At 34.7% G+C, this 16,827-nt stretch overlaps 1 protein-coding gene across 10 annotated transcripts in view; it reads right to left on the bottom strand.

The window, feature by feature from the left end:
- The window catches only part of AP3B1 (adaptor related protein complex 3 subunit beta 1), a 158,961-nt gene that overhangs the window by 75,613 nt on the left and 66,521 nt on the right, over positions 1–16,827 (bottom strand). For all 10 annotated transcript variants that reach the window (XM_026067742.1, XM_026067743.1, XM_026067746.1 and 7 more), the window contains 5 exons: positions 14,732–14,786; positions 14,581–14,652; positions 11,990–12,052; positions 10,929–11,061; positions 5,674–5,783 (listed from right to left, as the gene is read on the bottom strand). In XM_026067742.1, the coding sequence (XP_025923527.1) occupies positions 5,674–5,783; positions 10,929–11,061; positions 11,990–12,052; positions 14,581–14,652; positions 14,732–14,786 (433 nt within the window). The remainder of the gene's footprint in view (positions 1–5,673; positions 5,784–10,928; positions 11,062–11,989; positions 12,053–14,580; positions 14,653–14,731; positions 14,787–16,827) is intronic.

The raw sequence follows: 16,827 nt of genomic DNA, 5'->3' as shown, positions 1-16,827 counted from the left end.
GCAAACTGTCTCTGCTAGGAGGCCATATCAGAAAACTAGCAAAAAGCAGGATCTACATAAAAATAGTTAAGAGGAACTTAGATTTGTTATTGTTGGATGAAGAGATATAGGAACGAGTGTCAAAAACTCCCAATCAACTATTCTAGCAATAAGAATCCCAACCAAAACCTCATTTCCCCAATAATTAATAGTTTTCAATTGCTTCCATCAGTGATGCATTTTTTTCCAGGTATTAATCTAATCCAATAAATCCAAATTTAAGTGCATCTATTTTATTCTTCCTCTAAATCTGCAACTCCTTATTCTGTCTTAATCCCATCTAAAAGTGCTCCTCCCCACCTCTAAATTAGATAGCACTTCAGACTTAGCTTATATTCTCATATTCCAGAAGGAATTAGAAATACCTCTGTAAGGAAAAAAGAGGATGTCAGAATTCGCCAGCTAGCAAAAGAAAAAACGACCTTATTAGATAAGACAAGAAAAATCATACCAGAATTACAAAATTCCCATCACTCAGAAAACAATCACTACAGGGTACAAGGTATCATCATAAATTATTTTTCTAAAAAGAACAGGGAGAAACTAATTTGGAGCCTACTGCAGTTTGTTTATTTGAGGAAATGCACAAATGTAGACCAGCGTCGAGACATTCCGACTCAGAGCTAATTCTTGTTAGGTTGATTTAGCTCCATTCATTCCTAAAATAAATTAAGGTAAATCAAATAAGGCATACTTCAAATCTAAACAAAAGGTGTCTCCTGTGTTAATCCAGTTTAATCAAGCTAGTCTAACCAATTCACTTTAAAATTTAATTCAGATTAAAACTGCAAGTTTTTGCACTTAGACAAACTCTGGACCATAGATGTTCTGAAAGAGAGATATTTTCTTATGAATTTGTACAGTATCAAACACTGATGCTGAAGCCATCATGTGTGATTGTAATACAACCCATCCATAGAGGAAAACTAACAGCACTTCTGCACTAGTATTCTAGAAGTGAACCAAGTTTATTTGCTGCTTGTATTGATAAATGTAAAGTATTCCTGCAACTTTTTAAGCATTTATGCTTTTATTAAAACTGGATTTGTCAGGCCAATAAGAAATATCACTGTCCTTAAATATACTTTTGATTATCTAAGATCTTGTTTGTGAGGGTGCAGGCGGATCAAGACTAAACTGTTCTGTAACTCTCTCATGTCATTACCTTTCTAGAAGTGCATGTACTATATGACGCACATTTGATGAGCTCCTCATCAATATCTTTGAAAAGCTAATCCTTCAAGTGGTAAAAAGGCATTCTCATGAATTGAAAAAAAGGACTAGAAAAAACAGAAAAATGGTTACAATGAAAAGCAATTATCAGAAGTCCCATAGGGATCTGTAGAAGAAAACATGCTGCTCAAAAGATTTGCAAATAGCCTACAAGAGGGCTATCTAGTGAGGAGACTAAACTTTGCTGATATAAAATTATTCAGGGTAATCAAAACTAAAAGAGAACATGAACAGTTGAAGACAACCTATTAGTGATACCTAAGAACTAAGCAGAAGTGCTGCAGATGGACTTCATACATTAATATCAGAATTTCAGAAAAACAACACTACATATAGTGATGGACTCGGAACTATTTCTAGGGGGAAAATATCCTGGAATCACGAACAATTCTACAGTTCTCTGGAAATATAACTCAAAGTTTAGCAGAAGTCAAAAGGCAAACAACGCTAGGAAAGCAAGACAAATACAAAACAAATAATATCGTTACATCACTACACAAAATTTCTCTTTCATACCGCAACTGCTCTAAGTACAGAGGTATCAGAAAAGATACAGAGAAGGGGGACAGGATGATCAGAGATAGGAAGTATGAGGAGAGATTAACCAGACTAGGATTAACTAGGATTTTTAGATTATCCACATGATGATGTGGATAGCAACATCAAGCTCTTCGTCAGAATCTGCAAAGGTACATTGGAGGAGCATCACAATGAACTTGCTCTACTCTTTTACTCTCTCCCTAGAGCACCAGTTATTGGCCACTGCTGAAGATAAGCCTGTTCTATTACAAGGACTTTTGGACTGAACCAGTATCATCCTTCTCTAAACACCCCCTTTCTATAATTTTTTAATTCCTGCCACTCTAAAAAGCATACAGACAAAACTAAGCTTCCCTCAGAGTGAACACCTAGCACAGACTAGCACTGCTTAGATTTCTGGTCCTCAATTTACTAAGTCATTAAATGGTAAGGCACAATGGTAAATTAACTTGACATATTGACAGTCAAAACAGGAACACTCTGTATGATTTTTAGAAAGCAGAGATTTAAAGAGATTCAATTATTCTCTTGTTTAGTATCTTCAGAACACTAACAGACCATTTCCAGTTACAGCTATTGAAGTGTGTGGAAGAAAGGAGCTAGCTCGAGCTGTACTACATAAAGATCTAGGTACTCAAACACCATAAAAACAAAAACATAGATCCTTGCCTGGGCACACCCAAGGTAAAAGTTTAGACATGCAAATAGTAACAAAATGGAAGGTAGAAAGAAAAACACTGGTTTTGAATGCATACTAGATGTCAATTAAAGGGAAAACAAATGGGCCTACTCTTAAGTTTTATTGCAAGTAAGAGTACATCTTAGCACGGTCTAAAAGAGCTCTGTAGTTTTTAATCAAACCTCCTAACTTTTCACTTATTACTTGTAGCTGGTCAGATATACCTAGCTTATTTATCCACCCTGCCACTTTGTAAATGGCTTCTGAAGAGCTTCCACAAGAATGAGTAAATTTCAGATTGGATGACCTGAAAGAAACATTGCTATGAAAGATTTTTTTTCCTTTAACTAAGGTCAATTAGGCACCTCTTCATTGAAAATGACAATCTCAGCCTAACACAAGTGAAATTTGTAACAACATGAATGCAACAAATTCAGGAAACAACCCAAAGTACCATTCCATCCGGTTTACAGCCCCTAAAATAAACAAAATCGGTAAGAGTTCACCATTTACCTAAACTAAAACATAGTAGAACAATCAAAGGCTGATTTTCACCTTGATTAAATGTTTTTCTACTTAATTTTATTTAATTCCAATCATTTTTCTGCCATGTTTTACACAGTATTAAATTCAATTCAATTCTAAGAAGGAACAAAATATTTATCTGCCCCCAGGTTACTTTCAGGTTCAGTTAAGATCATATCTTATCGTCTGGATAGGGTCCTGGGCAATGTGCAACGTGATGATCTCCAGAGGTCCCTTCTAACCTCAGCCATTCCATGATTTTGCGATTTATTTGCCTGCTTCTTCTACACCCAAATATGAAAGTCTTTTACAGACAGTGGTATGCTTTTGCATAGATGAATAGGGTAGGTTCCTTAAAATTCAATCCCAATTTAAAGGTGAGCCCAGAGGGAGGAGGAAAAAAAAAAAAAAAAAAAAAAGGGCAAAAACCCCCCAAAACCAAAACTTTTCCCAACAGAGGTCAGGGAAAAATAATCTCCATAAAATGTGTGTATACACACATGCACATACATATATATGTATACACGCACATGCATGCAAGTATATATATTTATATGTGTAATAAGGGTCAGGAAGCCTTGCTTTTTTTCTTATAGTAGACAAAAACTGAGGCAACTGTGTTATGTCAGTTCACAAAGATTCTTGCCAGTGAGTTAAATTTTTAAAACACACATGCAGATCTTGGGTATTCCAGTAAGCCTTCATTAAATGACTAGAATTCAAGCTTATATTTTAAGTAATTATACAATCCAAATACATTTTCCTTAAACACATGCAAAATTATGTTTATCCTTTTCAGAAGTGTCTGAAGGAATATACCCATTTCCAAACATAAGAGGTGCAAAATATTTCAGGAGAATTATTTGAATAAGATATATTCAAATAACAAACATGGACTTCCGAATTCATTTTTTAATCCAAAACCTCAAACATGATGAGGAAGAATTATGAAGAGAAGAATGAGGAAATTTCTAGAAGCGCCTATTCAAAAATTGCAGGGAAAACTGTAAACCAAGATGTACAACAACCTTCCTGGAAAGCCTACAGAATCACTCTAACTGCCTCCCTTCTTGAATAAGAAACCGAGTTAAGATTCAGATTTAGGTATTTACCTTATTCCTATGACTGTTCAACTCTACAGACTGTTCTCTCACTATCTACTACCTTTTATTATCCTGTGCAACCTCATTACTGCAGAATGTTAGGATGGCACACTATGGCACTGGGTCATATTTTTCTCCTTCTCCAAATTAAAAGGGGTTTTATTTCCTTTCCAAAAAATCCCTGTATTTAAAACTTGAAATATTGTCTCAGAAAAATTCATTGTATAAAATAAATGTTAGCTACAAAACTCTTCTAAATGTTAACTAGGATATTTATATTTTAAAATGCCGATTTCCTATTGTAGAATAAATACATGGAAGTAAAATGACAAACTCATTTGGTGAAGTGCCAGAAGATGTATACAATAAGACTATATATAATTTATGAGATTATAATTAGTAATCAAAATATTACAATTTTTGTTCTGAAAACATAGGTGATTATTATAAAATAAGCAATATTGTTTGTTATGTAATTAGCAGCACTACCTTTCCTGCACTGCCTTAGAGCCTCTTTAGATTCTGGATATGAACAATCCAGTAGAACTACATTTTCTTGACATCAATTATCAAGTTTGATCATCTCTTCTTAAACACCCATTTTAATGGCCGAAGATAGATTTGTTTAAGCTATTCAGAAAGCATGGACTATTTTTCTTTCTCTTTTAATATCTAAACTTTCCCAAATTCAACTATGGAAAATAGAAGATTCAACAATTTAGAAGCTACTTACTGCTCAGTCATCAATAAATGTGATTAATTATTTCAAACTGAACAGTCCTGTTTAGAGCATCTATAGCTGTCTATTCTTGACATCAAATTCTGCCACCTTTGGGGTATCATGCAATAAGTAACTAAGTCCTCAGCACTACACGATAATTTAGGATACAACACTAAGTGTTTTATCAATAACTTAAACTGTGAGGAGAATTTGGGTAGTAAATATTGACACACCTAAACTTCAGTGTAATCTAAGGGTAGATAATAGACAATAACCCAAATTTTAATGTTAAATGTCACAGAATTTTAAATATCCAGAAGATAAAAGTCTGACAAAAAGCACTGTAACATGTCCACAACAGTGTACCATTTGGTACCATGGGAGGAAGGTAATGTGATTTGGTGGAGAGGGAAAAAGATTTTAAAAAAAACAAAAAAACAAAAAACACCACACACACACCCCCAGGAAGACAGCTGGAAATCCTTAAGTTTAGAGCTGCTTTCTTCGTATTTTCATTTCAACTAACCGCTCCTTGCTCTAAAGATTAAACCTCCATTTCATCTTGGCCTAATGGTACTAGAAAATACACATTTCCAGTTATCTCTTTCAAAATAGCTTCCCAGATCCGAGACATAAATTGATCCCATCTGATAGCTTCTACTTTCTCTTCCATGAAAACCATGAAAATGGTATTTTATAAAAAGCCAAAAATAAAAACTTATATTCTACTTCTTTAATATATCTATTTCCATTTATGGTCCAAACTCAATAGATATAGTGTAATTTTTAAATCAGTCATCAAGGAGAATAAGGAACTGTGCACAAATACTCACTGTTATGTTATCCAAGAGTTTGGCCATATGTTTAATAATTTCACCATGGTATGATGGCTGGGTTTGCAGCAATTTCTTAATGACAACAACACTTTCAGCAACTACAATTTCTGTTTAAGACAAAAAAAAAACCATAAAAAACAAATTATTACTCTTAAAAGCATTTATGCAAAAGAGAGTCATAAATAATAGATTGTAAAATATGTTATCAGTTTTCAAAATATGCTTTGCAGAACTGAATTCTATTTACAAAGATGCAAACTACTTTATTAAGTAATACAAGTTCAGCTTCTGGATATGAGTTATGAGCAGCAAAAAGAGGACAAAAAAATGTTCTAAATATAAAAATATCATCATCCTATTACAGTTTTTGAAACTGTTTTTGTAAAGCTGCACTTTGTATTTCTGCTTTTCAAAATATCAGTATTTTTGCAGAATAGCAATCTGTTTTGCATCATTAAAATTATGCATAGTCATAAATAATTTGGTATCTGTATTAAAAGTGCAAACACTTGTTTAATTTTTCAATGAAATATACATTGTTAAAAGTGTCAGCTCATTCATAAACAAGAGAAATAGCTAAGCATTTCCTTTGCACTTTTTCACCTTCTAAAGGGTCTCTCTCAGGTCTGTAACCTAATCTCTAGTACATTCAAATGAGGCTTCTAAATAGGCAAGCTATTGTAAGATTTATGTCAAAGTCATGCACTGGAGTGCTTAACTACTGTAACAAGTAACATTCACAGTCTGATCAACTTGTATGAAATGTACAATTTTTGAAGTTGAAAAAAACCCACTGGTGCAGAGGTAAGCTTCTATGCAAGAGCAAGCTCATACTGTAAGGAAAGATGAAGGAAAGTCAAACATGGCCAAGACTGAAATCAAAACAAAAGATGACTGTAAGATTTCAACATATTTTTAAATTTTATTTCTACTACAAAAAGGGAATAACTATTTCTCCTAAGCTATCAATGCTGAAAAAAAAAGAAAAAGAAAAAGTGTATCTACCTTTCCTCAAGCATTCTTACATTTGAAGAGTTTGTCTCACACACAGAACCTTCAGTTGCAATTCATTCAGTAATCAAGCAAGCTAATGTTTCAAAAGGGCATGGGGGAAGAAATCTCTAAAATCATTATTGTGTTTTTTAGAAAGCAAACTTTTATGGAGAATTTCTGTTTAAAAGCTGCAGGTATGTGCCATTATGCCTTAAGCCTCTGAAGAGCTTAAGCTTTAGCTTGTAGCTCTCTGTGTCATCCTTTATTTGACATGACATCTCAGTCGTTTCTCTAGACTAATTTCTTGAAGCAAGGTTAAAACTGTATAATTAAGAGAGAAAATCAATTTCATAATATATCTGCTTCATATATCCCAAGGACTTATGCAATCCTTCAGACCAATTTTATTTAGACAGTGTTGTGTCCACTTTCTTATTTCCAGTTATTAAAGTAAGAAGAAAATTCTCATTTTTAAAAAATGACAACTTGGAATATTTGGAGCAGGGAACACTGGGATGATAACTTTATCTCTGAAAGTTCTGCAATACTACTTAACAGGCAGAGTGGTTAAATAAAATAAAACAGAACCCAAAAGACTGAGGTGGACATGAAGTCACCATTAAAAACACTTCCTGACATTGTAGAACTGACCATGACAAACTGAGATGCAGAGTATGAAGTATCAACCATAGAACTACTTTACTGCAATCTGTTGAAGCAGATTTGAAGAACTGAATCAGAACTGTAAGCAAGTAAACTAGCATGATCCCACATTCCAAATAAGAAAGTACACACAAAAGCACATCAATACCTATAAACCAAACATTACACACAGCTAGTTTTCTTTTACTTCATTCTAATAGTAATTCTAGTAGATAGGTAGTTACATAAGAGGTATTAACAGTTCAAGTAATTCCAGGATCTACCAAATTTGCATAGATTGTTAGGGAAAAACGTGTTTTAATTATTCTTTGCACAATTGTTTTTATATTCTCTATTATTCATAAACTTTGTGCAACTTTTAACAGAAAAAAATCATCATCTATCTTAGAAAAACCTACAAGATCTCTAGTACAGGCACTCCAGATAGACAAAAGGGACTTCCTAATCCCATCTGTCTCTTACATCTAAAATGACTTCTATGTCATCTTAGTGTGGCCAGCAGTTCAAATTGAGGCAATTGCTTAAAAGAAATACATCAGTCAAATGACAAATGTTACAAAAATAATTTTTCTTTCTGGGCTTCCTTCAGCAGATGAGGAAGGAAAACAATTCTCAGCCTTCAACATAAACAAGGCTGGGGAAGAGGGGAATTGCTCTTGAAATTTTATTTGCACTTTTAAGAGTGCTTTTTTAAAGTCAACTTTCTCTTATTCAGGGAAACTGGAGCCTAAAAACAACAGCAACAAAAAACATAAATCACAAAAGCTCCACACACATACAGGAACTAGAAAGTTCAATGATGAGACACCCAAAGAGCTCTGTGAAGTGTTATCCCAGCTGGACCTGACTGACTCCTCAAGAGACAGTTAGGTGTAACTACACTCTGCCTCTCAGCAGCCAAGTTACAGAAAGACTACTGGCACAGGTCCTCATGCTAGATCCACGGTACGCTTGAATACTGGGTTGTATCTTCAATAAAGGACTTTCTAGAAGAGCACAGAATGGGAATTGTGGTTTTGCCACTAGCTAGTTCTTCAGGATTCTGTTTTGATTTGATAGAATTAGTTTGGTTGCCTCTTTTCTGTACTCCACTGAAATCCCCATAATAACAAAACAGCACAGAGAAGTCTGGGCCGACTCCGCTTCCAGGGACCTCAGAACTGCTGCACTTAGCAACCCGGCCTTTGTGCTGCACAAAGGCAGCAAAACTGCTTCCAGACTTGGAGCAACCCTGGAAGAGTTGCAAAGACATCTCCCAACCATAAGATTACCTGCATCCCTTGAAGATGAAAGTTGGAAGAATGCAGGACTAACCAGGGACTTACCACAACTCTATTCTACCCAGACAGATTTCTCTTATACAAACCAAATCTCCTTTTTTCTCTATCCCATCTCCAAAACTCTTCATGTTCAGAAAACTGTAAGTCCTGGTAATTTCCTACCTCCTGAGTAAAGGTACCATGTAAATTATGCCTTCCTGCTCTTTCCTTGAAAAGAATCAGAAAGACACTGCAGCTACGGTAAGGCAATTTGTCAGCTGCCAGGTCTGAAAGATCCGAACTGTATCCTTTGCAGTCTCAAAAATTGTAAGCACAAGAACATACTTATAAGATTTGTAAAATACAGTAAAATAAGTCTTTTATGATCTTTGGAAGTATTTGCTAGACAATTACAACTGGCCAAGAAAACTTCAGAAAACTAACCTTATTCAAATAGATCTTTATTATAGGCATGTATATGTACATAAAATTACAGATAGGGAATTACTCTGAAAGAAAGACTAAGTTGAGAAGCTATGTTATAAGAAAAGCATTTTCTTTCATCTCGGTTCCTGATTAGCAAAAAGAAAAACAAAGCAAGAAAACAGTAAGAAGGATTATTACATAACTAATTCAGTATTCTAAAATGATAGTTTAATTATCCTATCCTATCCCTATGGAAAAACGGGGACATTGTACATGCTGAAAGGAGCCTACTGACCTAGAGGAAGATAGCTAGTAAAATTAAGTGGAATCAAGAACAAACTTTCAAGCCATTATTTTCAATATGCTCAATACTGACTGTAGTACAACAAAACAAAAAACCACACCCATATGTTTGTTGCAGAAATAGCCTTATAACACAAAGTTGGAAGATATTTTAAATACAGTGGAGGACCAGAAAAGCATAAAGGGACCATAAAGTCTGTAGTAATAGAAAATTAAAGTTACATAGCTTAAAAGCTACCAAACAATACGCTGGCACTTCATAAAAATTTCTTATACAAGTTGATGGGGGAAGAAAAGAGAAGAAGGACTCACAATTTATAAATAACAAAATAAAAGAAAGATCTGGGTGTATCAATGGGTCACAGGAGGATTACACCCTACCAAAGTGATGTCCCTGTTAAAGACATTCTTAGTATTACCAGTACTATTTGCAGTAGATATGGAGAGGATAATGCTGCTTTACAAAGCTTAGAGTAGAGTTCATCTCGTGTTTTCTGTACAATTCTGATCACACATGCCCCCCCATCCATCCCAGCTCACCCTCCCAAAAAAAATTCAATTGGAAATGCTACTGGAGCAATAAAGAAGTGGAAGTCATTGTACAAAAGAAAAAAAATGTTGACTCAAGCTAATCAACAAAACTGAAGTTAAGAGAGGATATTTATACAAGGAATATAAACACACTAGTAGGGTAAAAAAACAAAGTGGTATGGGGAGAAGACCTATAAGCTAAGGAAGTACTACTTAATGAGCAAATGAGTGTACGGTAGATATAAATACATTTATCTTGGAAATGAGAGTAATGTTTCTAACCATACAAGGAACAAGTTTTTACTATAGCTTTTCAGTAAGAATAGGAGAGTCAAGAACCTTGGCTAATTTTAAGACTTCTGTTTGAGAACTTTACAAAATCTGGTCACCATCAGTAAAACAAATGGACATAAGTTCAAAATATTAACTATTAAGACATGTGTTTTAACATTTGGGATAATATTACATGCTGCTCCTCCTTCCTGACTTTATTCTGTTTGATTACATCTGTTTTTTCTTCTCATGATTTAATCATATTCATGTAGACCCTACATTTTATAATAATCTTTTGATTTTCTTATTAACTTCCTTCTGCATAATATTTATTGCTAACTAGTAGGAATATACAATATTATCAGATATTCATTTACACTGCTGCTATATACTATTTGGCTTAATCTACTCCGTGTTGTGTTCTTTAGCAACTTGCAACTCCATTTCACCATATAAAAATAACATAAGATCAAGCTAAATTACGGGCTGTTTATCCTAAAATTATTTAATGTTTTTTTCCAGTTAGGCATTGATACACATGAAAAAGCCATTCCAAGCTTTCAGCACCCTCTACAGGCTAATTGTTTTGATGCAACTAAATATATATCAGCAAGATTTCTACTAGTATTCTCTATGATCATCACAAAACCATAATTTTGTAATTATAGAGATTAAGAAAAAAAGACAAACAGGTAAAAACATTATTGTAGGCCGCATGGAGTTAATCTCTGTAACAAATGAGAAAATAAGTAACCACTGATTATGACAGCATTTCCAAGTGCCTCAAACTTTTTTTTAGCTTACCATCCCTGTTGGACAGCAAACATACTAGGCCGCTAAGGCATGTGTCAGTCACTTCGGTGATGTTGGTTGCACATCTGCCTATGGCCTGAATTGTAGCTGCAGCAAACTGCTTATCTTGGCTTTTCACATAAGTCTGAGGAAAACAGGATTTTCATTAGTCAATACAGTAGCCCTGTCAACAAAAGACTTACCACATTATCCTCATAAGATAAATGCACCATACAATAAACTGAATTTAGAAAGCTACATTGAACATTAGAAGTTGTACTTTTCTATTTTTCACTTCATTTTTGCTTTAAGACATTTTCTTGACAGCCTTGGTCACCGATGGCCATGGGAACCTCTGATTTCAAGAGAGCTTGGGGCAGGGGGCAACTACCCCCAAACGGCAATTAGTTTGAGTGCAAGGTTGGAGGAGTTTGAGTTCTCTCCTCAGGGAGGTTTCACTTCATTTAACCAGGAACATCTGTGAAACTATGAATAACCCACCTGCCTGAGAACCAGTACCTTTCAGAGAAATCCAGCCAGAGAACTGGAGCAATGAAAATAGATGTCATAGGCAAGGAGGAAGGAAAGAAGGACAAACACCGTTTCACCATATAGGCAGAACATCTTGCTGATGCATACACAGGTGTTGGAGAAAATATGGCAGATAATACTATTTATTCATCAAATGACTTGCAGAAAAGTGGTCTGGCAATAAATGCTAATGAGCAAATATTGCTAGAATTAAGATACCATTTTCCAGTGTCTTAAAGTGTGACTCAAGTTGGTAGGATTTGTTTTTAAAGAAACTGGAACAGCTTGAGGTTTTTCTCCCCTCACTTTCTTGTGGCTGGAAGGAGAATTAGAAACAAAACATTGAAACTTCTTTTCAAACATAAAAAGATCCATTATCCATTATGATATGAGACTGCTTCACACTTCTATTCACACTTTATCCTGGAAAAGATTTTAACTGGAAAAATTTAAGACTTTAAGAGTCTAGATGAAATACCCAATAACTGCAGTTGGTCAGTAGAAAGCATTTTATTTAAGAAGAATACATTTTCTCCACAAACCTGAAATTCTCGTAGCAGAGTTGATATGTTGGCTTCATTTGCTAAATTTGTCAAGATTTCAAGCTACAAGGAAAAAAAAATGTATTTTTACTAAGAGTTAAAATAAAGCATTATAAACAGTACCATATATACCACTTATTATTGTGCATAAGTAAAAGATAATACTACTAGAAATACCACTTAGCATTTAATAGAGTATACCAGATTTCAGTATAAACTGATGGGAGCATCGCATTTAGGAGGAATACTCTCCATGAAAGTAAATGCAAGGTTTCCAAAATAGTACTCTTAAGATTCATTGATGCATTTGCTATGAGCTATAGTTTTACAGTGTTGTGTTGCTTTTTGAATGGACTTGAAATACTTCTGGCAGCACAGTTTCCAATGTGATACATACAGGGAGAGCATAGCCTACAAAGCCATGTGACACTGTAAGAAGAACTAATGGAAAGCATAACAGCAACTGGGGAGATATAAATGAAATGTCCATAATATTCAGAGGAACTGTGATAAAGGATCTTTAAATCAGGGAAGAAACAGTTGCTTCTATGAAACTATTTAGCTCTTAACCAACACCAACAGCACTGCACTCAGAAAGGCCTCTTCCTAATTCCCAGTGAAGAAGAGGATGATGTACAACATTGGGCATACACTGTTAGGATGCTATGCTTCCAAGCTGCTTTAACTTTGCAGAAGAAAGAATTCCAAGCCAATCTGAATGAGGTAAACTGAAGAAAAAGACAACTCTGTAAAGGGAAGACATCTCCCAAATCTTTGGGGGGTTTTCTGAGACATAGATGCACACAGATAAGGAGATTCAATTGATAGAGTCCACCTGTATTTCAGAAGCCATTTGAAAAGGCCTCTCACCAAAGAGTCATAAATAAATGTAGCTGGCATAGAATAAGAAGTGGACAAAGGAGGACAGGAATGAGCAGGACTAAATGATTGGTTTTACAGTTCAGAAAGGTTATCAATGGAATCCCACAAATATCTTTGTTGATCTTGTTTTTCAACATATTCACACATAAACTGTGAAAGGGATGAAAAGGCAGATGACTGTTTCCTGCTGATGCTAAGGTTTTCAGAGAAATGAAGACAAAAGGCTGACTTAAAAGAAGAGCTGCTTAAATCTTAAAATATTAGATGACTGGCTGATAAAAGGTCAACAGAAATTGCAACTCAACTGTAAAGCGCTGTAAGGAACAACACCCTAATTTTGCTTAGAAAACAATGGGCGCTGAGCTCATTTACTACTAATCTTAAAAGTGAATTTGTGGTTAAAATAGATAACGCCGTGAAAATAAGCTCAGTGCTAAGCAGGGGTCAGAAAAGTAAACTGGGTTTTTGGAAAGAAAAAGAACAAGACAGCAATTAACAGTGAGCCAGGTGAATTCAAAGGTGTCCCTACATCTTAAATACTGCCATAGGTCTGGTCCCTCCCATCTTAAAGCAGATAGTGTAGAATCAGAAAAAAGTACAGAGAAGCACAAGATTTTCTCAAGTATGTAACATCATAGGTAGACTGAAACTCTTCAGTCAGCAAAAGACAACTGAGACAAGATGAAAGAAAAGAGCACAATTTCTACTTCTCCAGACTTTTACTGTTGTGTAACATTTAAATTCCCTAACTAATTGATATCAGCTTTAAATTATTTCAGGAGTTCAGTGGTCAGTGAATTTTCCTGAATAATAGTAAGTCTTACAAAGTATTCCCACAGCTTTCATAACCATTAAATTTGGGGAAGATCCTTTCATTTCCTTATGTCTCAAATTTCCTCAGATGTAACACTGGACTAATAAAAATAACATGGATTGTGTATAGCTATCTTAGACTGCACCACTCTGTGCATGTAATGAGTGTGCAAATGCACGTAAATTAATAATAAGGAAAAAATCAAGTTTAATAAACCTGTACCTTTCACTCCGAACCACAAGTGCCCATGACAATCCAGAAAGCAAAGACAAGTGAAAACACACACAATAGCAGACTGTTTTTTGACTATTGTTTTGTCAAGGATTCCATGTCTTCTTGACAACAAGAAGAAACAGCCCAGAACAGGCACTGAGATACGGCTTTGAGAAAAGCCTAAAGTAATTCTCTGGTTGAATGCTGACTTGAAAAGGGACTTGGGACTCTTGCATTGTTCCATATTTGACTCCTGCTTTGTTCAGTGAAACATACTTAAACGCTCCTTTTAAGCAAACAGTATCAAAGACTGTGTGATGTCATTTCTCTTCAACTGAGAAGATTTTTCCCTCTTATGAAAACAGTCTAACTCTAAATGCTTGAATGGCAGGTTAGATCAAAAGGAATAGCAATGCTCTGTATCACTGAAAAATATCAAAAACTTGAGCAGAAAACACAGTCCATCTGCCATCTACAATATGGCATCAAGAGAAATTTCCAGACAGTCTGACAAGCCTGAAGGTCACTTGTGGGCTTATCTAAAAGCCACAATGCTAGACTTCTTAATGAAAAAGGAACAGAACAGAATGATGTGTGTCATAGCAGTGCAAGAAAATTTTACTTTCCTTTTGCAAAGAGTGATTTGTCCAGAAGTATTCAGATGAATCGCTTTTAAACTCACCTTCAGTGTTTTGATCATTGTTGGATCAGTTGATCTAACATAGAAACTCTTCAGATAAGGTTCAAACATGCCCTGCAAAACAAAACTTATTTAAGTAGCTTGCCTGTGTTTAATATAAAATGTAATTTAGAAAATTCCAAAGAAGTTATACCTTTCTCTGAATTGACATAGTGGCAATATTTTGCAGAACAATATACTGCACCTCCCTAGAATTTGAAAAGAAAAACAGGAGTTATTCTACAAAATTACAGATACATAGAATAATGTATCATGGCAAAGAAAGACCAATTCTACTTGAGTCCAAAGTACATTTGATTTGGCACAAACACAAAAGAAAGCTTAGTGCCAATTGTCACAAGTGACTCATCTTCTTCACAGCAAGATGCATCACAAAACCAGGCTCTCGCTTTTAAAAACTTTAATATGTAAAAAACGTCCTTAACACCAATGTAATGGTGTAATGCTTCTTGTAGGTATTAGGTCTTTGTTTAAACAAAAAATTAACAATTCATTTAAAACGTTTGCATGTTGGCTTCTCCAGACTCAGCTCATAAACTTACTCTTTTTGCACCATCTTGAAATTTAAATGTTTCGGGATGACATAGATGGGAATGAAAACATACAGACTTTATTTATAGTGTAGAAATTGCTGCATTAGCTAAGCAACAGCTAATACTTGCACTGCTACCAGGAATTAGTTTGGCCTTTTTTGTCTTGAAAGAATTTTTTGATTATAATTCTCAAAAAAGGCCAAGCTCTCCTGTGACTTGCAGTATATAGCCAGGTTCATGCATCTATTAAAAAGCAGCACTATAACATCACAGGCAAGTCAACCAATTGTTTAAAGCCTAGGTAATTACAATAGTTACAGTCAAATTTTCTGAACCATGGGTCCTCAAATTCTTTCATGATGCAAATCACACCATAACAGACAAATCATCTCTTCAATTATCTCTTCTTATTCAAAACTGTAGAATAGACCTGTGGTAAACCACAGCTATCACTTGCAAAGCAATGTAATAATACAGAAGTACCTAATATTTTTTTAAACCTATTTTCGTGCAATTCTTATTTAAGTACATGGAAACAGTTAGCCATGCATGATGGACCAAGACTGGAAATCACTATGAAATGCTCTTCCAGGCACTCTAGCCCTCACTAGATTACAATGTATTTGACATTAATTTAAAGGCCATAGGCATGTAACTTAAAGGGTGAACAACAAAAGCTTGTTTCAAACTGGGTCTTTACTAGCAAGTGTTTCATGCAGACTGTCTAGAGAGAACAGACAATTCATTCAAGGTATAAAAGTCAGAAGACTAGTGCTGTTTTAGACTAACTAGCCGAGATATAGGAAAGACAGAGAATGACTTCTTATCTGAAGAAAACCGGATATAAGCATCAGGAATAAACAATGTGCAAGAAGAAGCCTTTCAACCTGTGAATATGACTTAAGTTCTATACATTATCTGTAATAAGCTAAACTGCTTTAGCTATTCTATCTATCTTTGCATAAAGAGAATTGGAAGCATCTTGCACTATAAAACCAAATACATAACAATAAAGGCAATTCATTTTTATCTGAAATAAAAACATGAATACTCTAAGCAGCCCTATTTTTCCTTAATAGTCTAACTTTTAAATGATACATTAGCTCAAGAAGTTTACAAAGAAACAGTTTTATGGTGACTGGGCATGCAAAATTTAAACTAAGTAGTCTTGTCAGATGCAACTAAAGTGACTTTTGTTTTTAAAAAAAGCTTTTTGTGTGTTTGATGTTACCTAGTTTTTAAAAATAAGTCATTTTCATAGCTAAGTTCTATCTAAGATGACCATATTTAGTTAGGAGCTGAAATACTAAGACTTTTTCAAAATAACTTTCTATCACACCTTCTGGGCTTTTCAAACAGACACATGGAAGCTAAAAATCTAAAAACTGGAAAAAAAAGTTACATAAATATTGGCATAATATGCCTATATTATCAATCACCAAATCCCTCCAGAGTATTATCAACTTTATGAAGCATATGGCAAATGAGACCCTTGATAGTAAAGTATGACAAGGTCACACTGAAGATGGTCAAGTCAAAGTTAGTGGGATCGAATGAAACACAAACTAGTTCTTTAAAAGCACTGTCTGAGGATTAAGAAAATGTAGGGGATTCAGCAGCATCTACTGCTAATTTAAAAATACCCGTTTCTGTTGACAGAGAAACTAAGAAGTCATCAATATACAGGGAGGGAAAA

This window comes from Apteryx rowi, unplaced genomic scaffold (genome assembly GCF_003343035.1).
Source record: "Apteryx rowi isolate R43461 unplaced genomic scaffold, aptRow1 scaffold_262, whole genome shotgun sequence".
NCBI lineage: Eukaryota > Metazoa > Chordata > Aves > Apterygiformes > Apterygidae > Apteryx > Apteryx rowi.
This window is presented reverse-complemented; position numbering and strand designations above follow the sequence as displayed.